The sequence below is a fragment of the Perca flavescens genome, chromosome 15 (genome assembly GCF_004354835.1).
Source record: "Perca flavescens isolate YP-PL-M2 chromosome 15, PFLA_1.0, whole genome shotgun sequence".
Taxonomy (NCBI): Eukaryota; Metazoa; Chordata; class Actinopteri; order Perciformes; family Percidae; genus Perca; species Perca flavescens.
The window spans coordinates 8081603-8097940 of record NC_041345.1 but is presented as its reverse complement, the minus strand read 5'-3'; the positions used below and the strand labels follow the sequence as shown (position 1 = coordinate 8097940).

Genomic DNA, 16338 nt, shown 5'->3' with positions numbered 1-16338 from the left:
AGAAACTTGTTTTGGTGAAACATTTGCACTTAGGGTGGCGAGCTCTGGAATGGCTAATTCCCCGCAAAAGGAAATGCCACATGAAATATTAAATGAAGTTAACAGTTCACACAATACAGTAACGTTAGCTATTTAAAATCAGCTGGATACACAGTTAAACATAATTTGCTCTTACCGGTGTATCGTCAAATTAAACGTTACTTCGTCCGCAGCAATCAGTCACGAAACGTTGGCATTTGCTGGATGGCTCTCCGACTACTTTTACCAACCAATGTTTATGTTGATCTGTTTACGATGGAGATCTGGCCAGGAGCATTTTTTCAACCGTGTCTTTATCTTGCCCGGCGTAATAAGCTGCAGCTACCCCCCTTGACTGCAAGGTTTTTACCCTCGCTAGCTCACTGCAGATGACAGGCCATGCTTATAAAATAAAACTTTTTCCATAACCGGTGGGCAAGCACATCTGTTAGACAGTCAATACCGTAAACATTTTTTTTTGTAAATCTTTACAATCATTTACAGAAAGAACCAAGCAGGGCTGCCTTATTGCACAATCCAAATTTTTGTCACAGAGATGCTGATTCACATGGGACTTGATGAAACATGGTAGGTCATTTGCAGTGGAATTTTTACCTACAAATTAAAGACATTTTATTTGATTTGCACGGGAATAAGATCACAGATGAGATTGTTAGAAATTATTAGAGGTCCCCAGGTAATACTAGTCCCGAGTAAATAGATAGCTTAAGTGTTGTAATTGTAAATGTTTATAGGTTAAAGTATTACAATTCTGTCATGTGCAAGCAGTTGCAACACATCTCATTAACCAATGACAAATGGCTCAAGGTGTATGCTACCTGAGTAGCTAACAAAAACATCTCACTTGTGTCACAGCGCGCATGCATTGACTCAAAAACACTGGCTGCAGATAACTGTATGCAGTTAGATTGTAGTGGTCGGGCAGGGCTACAGGATGGTGACCCCCAAGGCCCATAAATCACCCGCAGTATGCGTGGAGCTCGATTATCGCTCCAGTGCTGGAACCAAAAGAGCCCGGTGCTGAAAGAGGAGCCAAGTAAATAATATAACACTGAGTCCATCACCGTTGCTCTGGAACAATTCTCTGTGGGATCCTATGATGGGCACTAAGAGCAGAAAACCACGGCCATGGCCTTTTAGGAAGATAATGTAATAGATATATAGAATAAATGATGATTTTTGTTAATAAAAGAAAGAAAAACTCCTTTCATGGTTAGTCTTGGGATTCTTTTGACACAACAGTAAAGATTTCACTGAAAAGAGATATTTTGTCTATGTCGTATATATGAAACTAGTTTTTACTGTCTTTAACAGTCTCAAAAATTAATGTAATTGACAGTGTAAGGGGTCATGGCTACAAAGGACCGCCAAAATAGTTAGCTGAACAGAAGGTCTCATTTCTCCAGAGCCAGTTGACAACACTTCCTATTAATAGTGAGGATTGTCCTTGGATATTTTTATAAAAGGAGATGGTGTGTGAGTGTGTGCATGAGGAAAGTAAGGCAGAAGGGGATAAAGCTTTCTAAGAGAAGACAGACAGAAAGAAGCTCGTATTACAGCAGCCTTACGCACCGCTCGGCTAATGCGTCAGACTTTGTATCACCTTCCCCAAATCTCCTCCTTCACCCTTCTCCGTACACTTGATGTCACTTATTCCATGTTTCTCTGTTTCTTCACGCGCGCACACACACACACACACACACACACACACACACACACACACACACACACACACACACAGAGGTCTATTTTTAGCATGCGGTGGGGTTTGAAGGTAGAGTTGTGTCAGCCCCTTGTCTCACCCCAGCTCCAGGCCTTACAAGGACCCCCCGGCAGACACTGTTACCTAGCAACCGGCTGTGTTTGCACCTAAGCTGTGAAGGTCCAGCGCACGTCCCGCACCTGGCCTTCATCATTTTAACTATTAAAGTCACCATCCCCCATCCTCCTTCACATCATCATCATGTTGATCGTGGTTCGGCGTGCTAATGCAGCACAAAAGAGAGATGTGAAGTTGTGGCCGTTGTGTGTCCAGTTGTTGTGAGGAAACAGAGTGTGAGTGTGGAGTGCCATAAAGTGTATGAAAATGCATTTGGTGTACTTGCTGTTTGAAAAGAAAAAAAGGATTGTTATTTGAGGATATCTTTCCTTTTTTCCTTTCATGTATGATTGGAAATGATTTAGTGTCAATACTTAAAAAGTACTCCACCATTTTGGCATTTCACTCAAGATAGACAGTTCCACACATTCCTCTTCCTTGTTAAAACCTGGTGCCTACATTACCCACAATTCAACTTGACTGAGATTCGGGTGCGTTATGCTAGTAGCAGCTAATAAAGCAAGAGACGAGGAGGTCAGGTAAGCGGTCACTTCTTTCTTTTTTATTTTCAAACTTGTAGTCTTCAGACTCAACAGAAGCTGACTCAAGTGACATGACAGCAAGATCTTAATAATATTGTGAGTTGATGATATGTATTATAGTATCAATATCAACTTCATATATGTTATTGCTGGGAAATATTCTTATTTGATTTTTTTGCCCAGCGTTAGATGAGAAGATCATTAACGCTCTCTTTGTATTCTAAATATAAAGCTAAACTGCTAGCAGGTTGTTAGCTTAGCTTAGCACAAAGACTGGAAAATGGCTAACCTGGCTCTGTCCAAAGGTAATAAACTTTGTGTACCAGGACCTCTGCTTACTATTTAAGTTATGTCTTGTTTGTGTAAAATCGGTCAGCTGTATCCCCCTTTTTTCAGTCTTTGTGCTAAGCTAAGCTAACTGGCTGTACATTATTTGCCTTTATTTGCACAATAAAGGGAATTAATTGGCCCCAAAAGACTGACAGTTCTTTAATGCCATCATCATTATCTTAACTATCGGCTTTGAAGTTATTATGACACGCACCTTTGAACATCATCCTTATAATCATAATCACACTGTTACCAGGATTCTCATAATAGCCAATTATAACAACCATCATTATTATCTTTCTATGCCGAGTCACCATTTTATCCCATTTACCCCCGATGTCCATCATGTCATAAAGTCCAATTATGTTAATGATCCCAGCGAGACACAGGGGAGCAGCAAAGAGTGTGACAGTGAGCTGTGATTGTGATGGCAGGGCTAGAAGGAGAGCAGAGGAGAAGAAATGTCGAGGCCATTAGAAAGCGACAGCTGCTGGAGACAGTGACATGTTGAAAGACAGAAGAGGAGCACAGACACTCAACTGCAAGCATGAGTCCTGTGAAAAAACAAACGCGACAATAACACAGAATTTGCCAGTGAATTAAGGGTCAAAATGGGCGGTGATGTTTAAAGTTAAAGGAGCAGCGTAAGGACGCTGATATTTGGAATCATATTTTACATTAATGGGGTCAGATTTAATAAATTAGAAATCAAATAAATTGAGGCCTCCTGGTTCCTGGTCTTTAGGATCACAACTACTCTGACTGTTCTTAACTTTTTTCAACCTTGAAATAGCAGATCAAACAGTTTGAGCGAGCCATTTCTGGTGTGGTTTAAAGTAAAAGTCATAAGTGAATCACAGAGGGCAGAAAACTGCTGCTGCGCTGTTCCTTATGGGAGGAAATTGGTTGCATCTCTGACCACAGATCAGATTTTTGCGTTCGACCGACGAGTCAAAAGGTCTCACGGAGAGAATTGAGCAGTTTTCTGCCCTGTGTGAGTCAATGTTGATACTTTAAATCTGCAAAACTAATATTTTTGGTCACTTAAAGGCAGTGGAAACAAGGTGTGAGCATTTAGCAGTCCATCATTCTTTGGTAACTCCTGTCATTTCCCTTTTCCAAATTTGTTTTAGCTGAAAGTCACATTTCCCCTGACTTGACTGGAGGATTATTCAGATCACCTGGGTGTCAGGACAGGCTCCTAAATAAAAATTAAGATCAGCTTGGTGCATTTCCCTCTCGGGTCAATAGGGTGTGACGACACCCTGTCTTTAGGGCCTTGAGTTATGCTACGTTTACACGTGGCCAGCTATTTTCATAAACGGACATTTCAACCTCTCCGTTTTCAGAAAAGTGTTTGTTTATATGTACCCATGTATATATGCCGTCAATGCAGTCAAGAGCACGCCAGACCTGTAGGAGGCGGTGTAACGAGAAGCTCAAGCCCACGTTAGCCAATCAGAATCCCGACAATAGTCTTCCCTTCGTGTAAACGGGGCCCCAATGCAGGTCTCGTTTCAGCAGAAGTTGTCAGCCAGAAACTCAGGTCTTTAGGCCCTTGTGAGACTTCTTTCATGTATTTTGCTTTTCTGATTGGGGGTGATTTTGAGCGTTGTGAAACCAAGCTTGAGTGACTATTAAAGAACACCTTTCCACTAATGATAACTGCACACCGGCAGGCTTTATTTTGTTATTAGTTTATTCATTGAAACTCCCTTATATGCATTTCCTTATTATTGAAGAGGCATATGTTTATCATTTGAGGAGGCATTTTGTTATAACTGAAGAGGCATCTTTTCATTTTTATTAAGGAGGCATTTTTTCATTGTTAAAGCACTTCACAGCATTTGTTTCTCCAAGTAAATACTTTTTGTATTATGCGGTTGGGAACTAGTTCTCAGGCTTCTTCCACATCAGCTGCAATCAGTACCGCAACAAGCACATTTATCAACTCTGTGGTTTCATCAATATAAGCTACCTTATCCAAATAGTGATTGTAGCTGCTTTAATGCAAATCACACAATGTACACACGGTGAAGTTCAAACTTGTTGCACTGGGCTTTGTTCATATGGAACGTGTTGATATCAGTTAAATGTTCCGATTATTAAATGACTGCAAGGATTAATGGGCAGAGTTAATCAAAACACTGATGCAATGCTTTTAATTACACACCAATATACTACATATATGTAGCGCTGTGTGTGGTTATTATTGTTTGATAAAGCAAGTTATGATACAATGCATCACAGTAAGATGAACTGTGTAGAACTTGCCATATTCAGAGATTATCATATTTCACTATTTTCCTTGCAACAATTATTTTTCATGAAAAACGAAAGTACTATCATACACACACACACACACACACACACACACACACACACACACACACACACTCATTGGCCTAAGTTTCTATAGCACGCCAGAGACTTTTTTTTTCTCACAAAACTGAATAAAAACCAACTTCACTGGATGATGATGATGTTGTGATGACCGATTTATTACAGTATAGAAATTGCTTACTTCTTACACATAAGCTACAACAAAACTCTTCATATCATTAAATCATTCATTTTGAAAAATCACTATTCTCAAAAGTGGACAAATGCAATAAATCTAGTGAAGCACAGGCATTTTTTTTTAAATACATCATCTCAAAGTTACATAATTGTGGTTTTTAAGACATTGATAGAAATGTGTAAAAATCTAATTTCTCCAGGATCAATAAAAAATATTCCATATGTGAGCCATTCACAGCGGCCGGGATAGCAAAGTGAGGACGGTATAAGTTACTCATAATAAACTGTAGTTCACATTTAATAAAAGATGATATCATGTAAGTGTGGATAGTACTGTTGCAAGAAACGATTAAGCTGAAATCGTTTTCAATTCAGAGAGTGGAATTTATGTAAAAAGAAATTAAAAAATATACATGAGAGAGACATTACCAATATATAAGAGAACCATATTTAAAACACAGTTCTTTCCAGTTTAAAGCCATCAGTGAGGAAAGGACTTTAACGTGTAAACTGAACTCTACGCCAATAAAACATTATGTTCAGTCAGATGTTTGATCCCAACAAACTAATAAAAAGGTAAACTAAAGATATTAATTAACTGATTGTCAGCTTGGTTTAACTCATGCTGTCATGTGACACTATGATGTTTTCAGTGTTAGTAGAAAGAAGACCGATAAGCAGACGGAGGAGCACGGCCATAAACTGAGCGTAACGATCAACTCCTCCTAGTTTCCACAGGCACCAGACTCTGGCCAGCAGGGACTGTCAGGGTCCCACACACACACACACACACACACACACACACACACACACACACACACACACACACACACACACACACACACACACACACGCACACACACACACTGTCAACATGGTCCAGTTCTCTCATTGGCATATGCATTTTTCTTTGTTAGTAGCACATTATACATATATAATATCTGTTTTATAATAACATGAAGAGTAATAATAAGAAGAATACTATATTTTACAGGCTTGATTTGTCCGGTGCCAGTTAGTTAAACTGCTCTTTTAATGTCATGACAATAAAAAATATCATTCTGATGTCTCTTTGTAAGAATCACTATAAAATCTGTGTGTGTGTGTGTGTGTGTGTGTGTGTGTGTGTGTGTGGTGAGCTGATGTGTCCTATAGGTTGCTGAAGAGTTCATTTTTCTTGGTCCAGTCCATGGGCGGGGCTCTCTTGTTGGAGCGTTTCTGGTGGGCGCGCTCTTTGACCTGCTGCAGGGACAGGTTGAGCGCTGGGATGACGTCTGCGATGAAACTCTGATGAAAAAACGGGAACAAATGATGTTACATCATGTTTATTTAAAAAACAAAAAAATCATACAAAGTTGTTGTGCTGCAGGATATTTCCTGAGACGTACCTCAGGTGGGGTGTTAGCGGGCGGGGTTGTGAGCGAGGTGTTGGACGAGGCATTGGATGGAGAAGGACTGACTGACAGCTTTGAGTCCCTCTCTGCCTCTTTGGCCCCTCTACCATTCACCTGGGAACACACACAGACTCAGCATCAGCATCACTTCATTATTATACCATCAAATCATTACAAATATAGACATTTATTAACATGGTCAACATTTACAAGGCAGTCACATCACTGTACATTTCAACAAGTGTGATTGGGAAACTATTCTTTTTTCCCAGCCTTGGTGCAGCACCAGACCTCACCACAGGGGGGCAACCTTGGATTTGAGGTGGGTTTTTTCTATTGAGGACACGTTTACCTTAGGTAGAGGTACCTATGAAGTGTTTCTCTAACACATTAGTTTAAGAAAAGCTTAATATTGGGAGGTATATGTAAATTAGTAAGACAAATTAATGGTGTGTTTTGAGCTTCCTTCTTAGTGTTTTTACGGTCAAACACGTCTGCTGATTTAGTGACGTGGGAAATCACAAACGAGGTATTTAGTACATCTGTGGGGATTTCCTTGGAATATATTGGGCGAGAAAGCAAACACAGTTCAAACTTTGTTTTGTAAGAGTGGTGACTGTTGAAATTTGAGAAACTCATCCTGCTCCTCTACCTGGTTGCATGGCTCATCATTTGATTCAGATTATTTCTTGCCCCCAGCGTTTTGTATAAGTTTGAATGAGTTGCAAAGGTTGCAGGAAGAGGTATTTTAAGTTCCTGCAAACTCAGTATCAGTGTCTCCTGTCAAACTAAATGGATTTTGAGCCCAGCCCAACCCACCACCCTTTAAAGACCGCATCTTCGACCTCGCAACTTCTCCCTGACCCCCCATGTAACTTTACTGCTGCACATACTGTCCCTGAGCTACGGGAAGCCCCGGTCAGGCTTCACTTGCCCTTGCATGTTTGGCCAAACGCCTGAGCGAAAGGCAGCCACGGTTGGCACAGTAGATTCTTTTAGCTGGTGTTTTAGTGTCCTCATACAAGTCTGGAATTATCTCTATCTTATCAACGCTGATTTGCGTCCAAGTCTAGCGTGTCCACCTGGGAACAAGACACTCTGGTAACCTGAGAGACACTTAAAAAGCATTCCTGTGAGGTTAGAAAAGCACACACGCATACATAAAGCTTGTGTTTGTTGGAATATACAGTACAGGATTTCAAAGCAAAAGTTTGACATTTTGGGAAATAAGCTTGTTCTCTTTCTGGTGGAGAGTTAAATGAGAATATTTATACCACTCTTACATCTGTATTTCAAATATGCTAGAGTTTATTAAATACAGACAGACTCGGATCACCACAGCTGTTGTAAACAGGGACTGTGAGGTTCCATTATGGAAAACACTACCCCCAACTATAAGGGAATGTCCCACTCTGGTCACCTTTAAGAGCCAAGTAAAGGTGTGGCTTAGAGCTAACCAAACGTGCAACCACCTCTAACTGTATGCTGTACCGTATTAGCCCAGAGGAGCATACTAATGAATTGTCCTGTTTTTCTTTTTCTTTCTTCCTGTTTCTCCCTGTTTTTTGTTACTACTGTATATCTTTTGTCCTTTTTATTGTAACGTCAACCTGTATAATGGACTACAGATGGAAATTGGCCCTTGGGCTACAATCTGGCATTTTTATGTGTACTGTCATCAAATGTGTATTGTCCTGTAATAATAAAATAAAAATAAATATGAAGCTACAGCCTGCAGCCACTTACCGTAGCTTAGTTTAGCAACAACTACATTTACTAAATTCACTCACCAGCACCTCTAAAACTCTAATTAACTTCTTATGAGTTGTTTGTGTATGAAAAAAAAAGTATAAAAACAACAATTTTGTGTTTTACGGAGGCGTTATTGTGGGACAATTTTTTTTTGGGCTGAGAGCAGTAACATCCTGGAGTCTCAGAACCAAGATATATCTATCACATAACCATAACAAAATAGTCTTTTGCCGTTTTAAAGGTGTGTTCAGACAAAAAGAGAAACATATTTTCGCCTTGCGAGATTTGACTGCCGCTGATCATTGGTGTTTATTCGTCAAACAGCTAATGTACCAGGTGTACAGACGTTAGCTGTGGTGTAAAAGGTAGAAACGGACGCGCAGACCGTGGCAGTGGGAGTGTGACTGGGTGTACTTTCTGGTATTTCCCTCCAGTCTTTCTCCTTTTTTGTTCTCGTCCCTGTACGTTTATGAAGCATATAATAGTGTTGCAGAGATGCCGCACTTTTGCCTGGTTCCCCTCGACAAAAAGCCAATGGGATTTATTCTATTGACTTTTGGATTATAGCGGAAAATAAGCTCTGTGGCAAACAAAGATTTATGATGCTTACACGTTTTCACATTTCAGGCATCTAACCAAAAACCCATCCAAAAAACCCATTGACTTCGAGACAAGTGCAAAACTGCTAACTCATTTACAGGTTTTAGAACTCAGTCCTGCAGCACTCTATGAAGCTCCAGGTCAGGCAAGAATGCTTCTTTCACGTTGAAACATTTTCAAATCGCGCATCTTGGCGTTATTTTGTGTCAAACTAAATCTTACCATTGACTTTGTATGGAATTGCGCGGCCTCTGAAATTCGCTTTCATTCTGTCTGAACACACAGTTCCACTTCAGTTTTTGTACAGATTCAACAAACAAGCGTATTTCCCAAAATGTCAAACTATTCCTTTAAGTCTGTGAGTAAGTTCACTTGCCTCCTACAGTAAGTGGTGGCCAGTGTGTCTCATTGGGATTATGCCCAAATACGTCAGCAGGATAAACATGAAGTTGCTACATTCTTCATGTCTCGGCTCAAAAGCGTTGCTTCTAGTTTTAATATACTTTTTATACAAAACGCTATTAACTGTGGGGTCAAGCCACTTCATCTACCGCCGGAATTTTATTTTGTATACACAATCTGTCCTTCAAATAATTTAAAGTTAATAGAGTACTAGTTGGGTGCGGTTTTCCTCAAAGCACCATACAATGAATGCCAGAACGGTTAGACAATCACAGGAAGTCCGTCGAGTACACGTCTCTGTGATTAATAACTCACTTCGCCAACGTCTCAGTTCTCTGATGTGGCAAACCACACCTGAATGCCAAAAATTCTGCGTGTTTCTTTGAAACCCTGTGTGACCTTACGAAGAGCTACAGAGTATTCAAAGCAGAACTATTATTGTTCTCCTCTCTGTCAGGAAGGAGAGGCTCCATCAGAGAAGAAGGGAAGTTGCTGCTGTGGGAGACCGACAGCTCTTCACACACTTCAAAGTTTAAATCCCACTTTTGGCTTCACTCTAAAGCAGATCTCCAAACCAAATGATAGCTCTACACTCTTTTTAGTGTCATCCTGCATAATGTGTCTCTGGGATATATTTGCTGCTGGTGTAATCTTACCGTCCCCTCCATTCCTCCGTTAATCACAGGCTCAGGCAGCGGACCTGTAGGCATGAAAGTGAAACAAGAATCAGTCGTTGGACTCCAAAAATATACAACTCTTCCCCTGTCTGTCAGGACTCATATCATGTCGTGATACTTGCAGTCCTTCAGTCCTGCACCATCTGCTCCACTCTGCTAGATCAAGCATCTCTCTGCAGCTCACCTTTCATTCCACCAACACTTACTCTATTACATAGCGCAAGTGTGAGCAGATCATCTATTATTCACAGATGGTTCATCTTCTATGAGATTGGGCTCCTCCTGGTGCTCTTTACCTCCCCTCATCCTCCTCCTCATCCTCCAATGCATAACACAGACCCTCCACATATCAGATAGCTGTAGTGGAACGTTTCCTTGCAGTTTTTCCTCATTGGCATATAGCCATGTTCGAACACCAACTTCATTTTCAGATGTGGAAACTCATCACAGAGGTCCGACACATCTCTTACCTTCCATCCCTCTGATCCTCCGCACAGCCGAAAAAGAGTTTTCTAGCTAGTGATGATTATTACTGGAGATAGCAGCCGGCCCTCCAGACTTAATCTGAGATTAGAGTCCTCCACAGGTCTTTGCTGTGCGTGTTTGCGCTCCCGAGTCTGAGAGGAGCCTCTCCAAGTCCCAGTACGGCTCCAGCTCCAGGCTGAGAGGCCACTTGGAGTGAGCGCCTTGGAAACCAAACAAAGCTGCCGGCCAGCCGGGCTGCTCAGGGAGAGGCTGTGTGAGTGAGTTGACGTTAAAAGTCGCTGAAGGCAGGTGCCCTCTGAGTGGGCAGCATGTGAAGTGCAGGCAGTTACCTGGGAAACGCCTCGCTGGAACCTCTCCCCTGTAGGGCGGCATCGTTTTTAATCTGGGACTGGAAACACTGGAGGGTTTGAGAGTCCAGGAAATGATGAACCATCTGCCTCTCATTCAGTGAAGGCAGTTCAGTTTCTGTTTTGCCCCCCATGTGGTTCATCGCACAAAAGTACACAACACAGGACAAGGCACCCACGTGCTTACCGATAGATCTAACTAATTTATTCATAAATGGAAACATGCTTTTAAACCGTTGACAAATATTAACGGAAGAACAATCTATTTCCTCTGTCTCGGATACAGAAGGCTGCATCTCCCCCCTCCCACAACCCCATTCTTCAACTGTTGCCATGCCAACAACTGGCAGCAGCATGTTTACATGAGGCATCTGAGTGGTACTCAAACACACTCACACACACACACACACACATACACACACCACCTGCCTGTGGATCTTTTTCTGTGGAGGGACAGCCCTCAAACACAGAAACTAAATCACAGGCTGTAGTAGGGCTCCCCCTGGTGGCCGTGGTAGATATACCAGGACCTGTGTCATGTCAAAGTGCCTTTGAGCATGGCACTGAATCCCCTACCAGCTCCTGGGATTACCATGTCTGACCGGTTTGTGGATTTGGAGAGAAGGTCTCAAAAAGAGGATCCCTTGAATCAGTCATGTATTCATTTATTGATCTTGAAAGTTCACTAATGACCTTTGAAAAATCAGTTTGACAAAGAAGTCTAGACAATGATCCTCTTATGGGATGTTTTTGTGGAGCTTTCGGGGCTCCAAAATCTCGTGGCCTTTATCAGTGGATGGAGTTATCACAGGACTGAAATGTCACACTTTAGGTCTCCATGACAACTGAACAAACTTCATCTGCTGATTAAGGCCACGGGATGCAGTTGAACCATCCAGAAAATCGCAAAAAAGGTGATTTTCTTTTCTTTTTTTTTGGTGTCAAGTTGCGAGAGAGAGAAAGATCAGCATTGAAGCCTTTCACAAGCAACACTGATACTCTGATGTGTCCGAGCTGATCTATTTATGTTTAAAAGATTAACTTTCTCCACAGGACTTGGGGGCAGGAAGTGGCTCAGCGTCTCGGTCTGCGTTTCTTGGCAGGGGGAGAAAGAAAAGGAAAAAAAAAAGTCATGCAGGATAGAGCGAGAGAGAGAAACAATTTAATGAGGAGAGAGCCAAGAAACTGTGTGACAGACTTCTAATCTGTAAAGAGTTAAGAGGAGGACAGGAGGAGGTGGCTTCTAGTGACTACAACATGTCTATAACTGTGACTGACAGTGAACCTGGAGTGAAACATTACGAGCTAATTGCAGTCATTCACTCCGTCCTTGCCAGACGACTGCAGTTGAACTTGTGCTGCCTCTTGATGGTGAAATTGTGTGTGTGTGTGTGTGTGTGTGTGTGTCCTCTTACCAGTGAGGTGGTCCGAGGTGGGGGCCACTCTGCACTTCTTGAAGTAGGCGTCTGTGTCAGGGTCCACCACCAGCAGACGTGCTTCACTCCCACCGGCTTTAATGATGGCCACGACTTCTGAATGTGTCTTCCCTTCTACTGACAGACCGTTCACCTGAGGAGAAAAAGAGATCATTTTAGATTTAGTTTCTTTTTTATTTTTTTATTTTACCCTGGTTGGTTTTCCATTCAATCCTGCGTAATATTTCATGTATGTATTTAAATGTGTTAAATGATGTGGACTGATGTATGTTTTTTAAATGTGGACCCCAGGAACAGCACAGCTAACGGGGATCCTATAATAAACTAAACTTCAAAATTAATAAAAAGTTGCTATTGTTTCTTCTTCTTTTTTTTTGGAAGGGGGTTGTCTTGTCTCTGTTCCCAGAGAAGTGAACAAACAGTTTTATCACTGTCAAGGATTTCATTCTCAATATTATCACTTTGTCTCCAGGGCAGGAAATCCTGCACGGAAAACGCACGTACGCATGCACACACACATTCTTTCAACCGCTAACTTGCAAAACAATAACATGCTCAGTACCAAAAAAATATTTCTTCTTTTCATTTTGTCCTTTAAATCAACTTTTACCACCATGTTTACATGTGGTACTTTAACTCTGTGGTATACATTAACTCAACATGTCAGGTGGCTCACTCCCACACCAGCTGAGTGTTCTGGAATAAAATCACCATGGGAAAGCATGTGAGAAATGTCTCGAAGGATGTGTGTGTGTGTGTGTGTGTGTGTGTGTGTGTGTGTGTGTGTGTGTGTGTGTGTGTGTGTGTGTTTAGGTCATAGGGTGGACCTGCACGTCTAAGCCAGTCCCACAGAGGAAGCTGGACAATAGCTGCTTGGCCAGTAACAGCAGTAACAATGGCTGTCCGCTCCCCACAAAGCCCCGCTCCTCAGTGGGTGGTGTGGCTGTCTGGGGCCCTCTGGGGGACTGCAAAGCCCTCGCTAGACTTTCTTACAGACCCTAACCTCCATGGTACTTTTAATCCCTCTGTCCTCTTTTTGTCCTCCTTCTCCTCTGATTCTTCCATTCCATTTCCCTCTAGTTCTTATCGCCATTCACTTAGAGAACGAAGGATCGTTAGCTCTGATTTAACCATGTGCTGAAATAATGTATTAGACAAATTCATTGTGTCTCTTCTGCTTCTGCTAAAGAATAAGTGGAAGTATGGTTGGTAGCAGGATATTCCAACCACAAGGTTTTATGATTTTAAGGTCTATTAGAGGACAATACAAAAGTGGGCATGTGGCCTGTGGTTGGCTTAAAGGTACAGCAGTGTCTCTCATACATTAGCTCAAAATGTCGCTGTTGAGCATAACAGTATCATAATGAATATTTTTCAAAACGTCAGAACTTTGAACAAACATTTTAATGACACACTTGCTGTTTTCACCAGAATTGTCTGACGTTTATTTTGAGCATCTTACATCTTACTTTGTGTTCTGTAAATTGCAGGAATTCACATTGTAATTTTAGTTTTTGTTTACACACACATCACAGCTCTCTGTAGGCCAGTGTACACTAAAAGAAATGAGGTGGGCAGAGCTGACCCCAGACCAGTTAAGAAGCTGATTATTCCAGTGTGAGGCTGCTCACAGTGACAGTTAACACCAGAGAACTCTGGGGGATTTCAGACCCCACACAGCGGCTGTTAGTTCACAACACATTCCTCTGAAAATACAGTTAACTTTGGGAAAAAGACCTGACTGCTTCTGACTACCAGAAGGCCTAGTTGATACTACTGGAGAATATTTTTTTTTTTTGGGGGGTTTGGATAAATCAGATTACTTTTCTGTTAAATAAAACCTTTTCTATGTATTGTACCAACCTGATCTCACAGAATTCCGTGAAATGAACATTGCCCCTTAACTCCAAATCTGTGGCAGTTTCACGGAATCACAAAACAATTCGGTGATGGGCCCACGGAAGAATTCCGTGAAATGAACACAGCCCCTTAAATTAAGGAAAAGGTCGTGGGTGGGCTCACGTTTCCATGACACGTGGGACAAGAACGGGACAGTTGGGTTTAGGAAAAGAAGAACGGGATGCAGGACAAGAATGGGACGGTTGGGTTTAGGAAAAGAAGAACGGGGCGGTTACGGTTGGGTTTAGGAAACATGACATGCGGAGACATAATCCCCGGTCTCCTGGGTGAAAGTCCTGTGTTGTTTGACCCGTCCACCACCCCAACCAACCTCCCTATGCAGATTTTCGGGCCTTCATACTAGAGATGGCCCGATACCATTTTTTGCTTCCCGATACCGATTCCGATACCTGAAGTTGCGTATCGGCCGATACCGAGTACCGATCCGATACCAGTGTGTCATATATTTTATTATGTTATAACAACTGTATACTACTATCCCTGTATGGATGTGATATGATTTCTATCTTTGCTGTCTGGCTCAGGTTAAACTCTTTGTAAAACATGAACAAACACAAACAATGAATGTTGTAGAACTTTCTTTTTTTCTCCAGTTTGACAGTCAGTTATAATGGAAAAAGAACATAAATAAACTACTTTAATGTAGATTTTCTTTAGGGCTTTATTACGTGGTATCGGATCGGTGCATAAACTCCAGTACTTCCCGATACCGATACCAGCGTTTTAGGTAGTATCGGAGCCGATGCCGATACCAGTATCGGTATCGGACCATCTCTACTTCATACTACTCGCTACCGTAGTTGCTCCTAATGCCACGTCATCTTCTCATTGACTTTACATTGGCATTGTTTTCCGTGGTGGCCACACGGAATTTTCACACATTCCGTGCCACCACCACGTAATGCGCTGTTAACAGTTTGTGATCATTTCACGGAATTTTTTTTTTAAACGCTATTTAAAAACACGTTCTTCTGCATTTTCTTTCCTTGCTCTCCTCCGTCTCTCTGTCACTTGTGTCTCGCTCACACACACACACACACACACACACACACACACACACACACACACACACACTGCTCCTCCCACCATGCGGTGTTTGGTGTTTTTAGGCCTCAACGTCGCCTTCCAGGCAGCGCGGCAATTGTTATGTTTAGCAACGTTGGAGGCTTAAAACACCACAGAGCCCACCGTGCACACATAGTCTGCCTCCATAAAGCTAGAAGACGGAAAGGTTGGTATCTATCTCGTGAACACCTTTACAAAATCACACATTCACAATCACCGACCCGACTCTTAGTAAAAAAGCGATTGCGCCAGCTTTAGAAAGTTAACTAGTCGCAAGTTTGCAGTAAAATGCAGTTGGGTTGTCGAGGTGCAAACACTATATAGCAGCTGTGAATCACGGGGCGACACCCGCCACAAATTGCTTTCTAATCTGTGGGAAACACTGTCATGGACGCAGAGGCACGGTGCCGCTGTAAAATATCCTCGGGAAGAAACTTGTTTTGGTGGAACATATGTACGTTCAGAGGTAGTTTTAGTCGTGCAACAGGAAACTCAGATTCGACAGATAGTATCTGAGGAGCAGTTAACCATTATAATCCTCATGAATCGACCCAAGTTTAAAATTCCGACACAAAGAAAACGGAAGGTAACATCTGGCCGAAAGAAGCGACATCCGGCGGAATTACTATGTACTATTTCGTCCTAAAACTGTATGAAATGTCTTAAACCATATTTGAAGACCTGATATTCAGCATCAATCATTGATGGCAATGATGCAACTACAAGGTAACATGAGCGTGTACCAGGAGTAACACTCATTTTAAATTGGTATTTATAGCATTTGTCTTTGTCTATTTTTATTGATCACGGTATTGTTTTGACAGTTGTGACAGTACTTTGGGTACATTTTCACACAGCGTTCTCTTTCATACCTTATAGGTGAAGCCTGATTACACGCCATGCCATTCTTCTCTATTTTTATCCAAGTATTAAAAAGAAAATCAATACAGGCTGATTAGAGCGGAAGTATGACAGACTAATCAGGACGGATATTCTTGTGTATCTAATC

The 16338-nt window shown here is 41.7% G+C and overlaps 1 protein-coding gene across 1 annotated transcript in view; it reads right to left on the bottom strand.

The window, feature by feature from the left end:
* Positions 1-5210: 5210 nt before the first annotated feature.
* nherf1b (NHERF family PDZ scaffold protein 1b) overlaps positions 5211-16338 on the bottom strand; it is a 28919-nt gene continuing 17791 nt past the window's right edge. Inside the window, exons 3-6 of the mRNA XM_028600014.1 lie at positions 12324-12477; positions 10055-10098; positions 6639-6758; positions 5211-6537 (exon numbers count right to left, since the gene is read on the bottom strand). Coding sequence (XP_028455815.1) covers positions 6400-6537; positions 6639-6758; positions 10055-10098; positions 12324-12477 — 456 coding nt within the window. The 3' untranslated portion in view covers positions 5211-6399. The remainder of the gene's footprint in view (positions 6538-6638; positions 6759-10054; positions 10099-12323; positions 12478-16338) is intronic.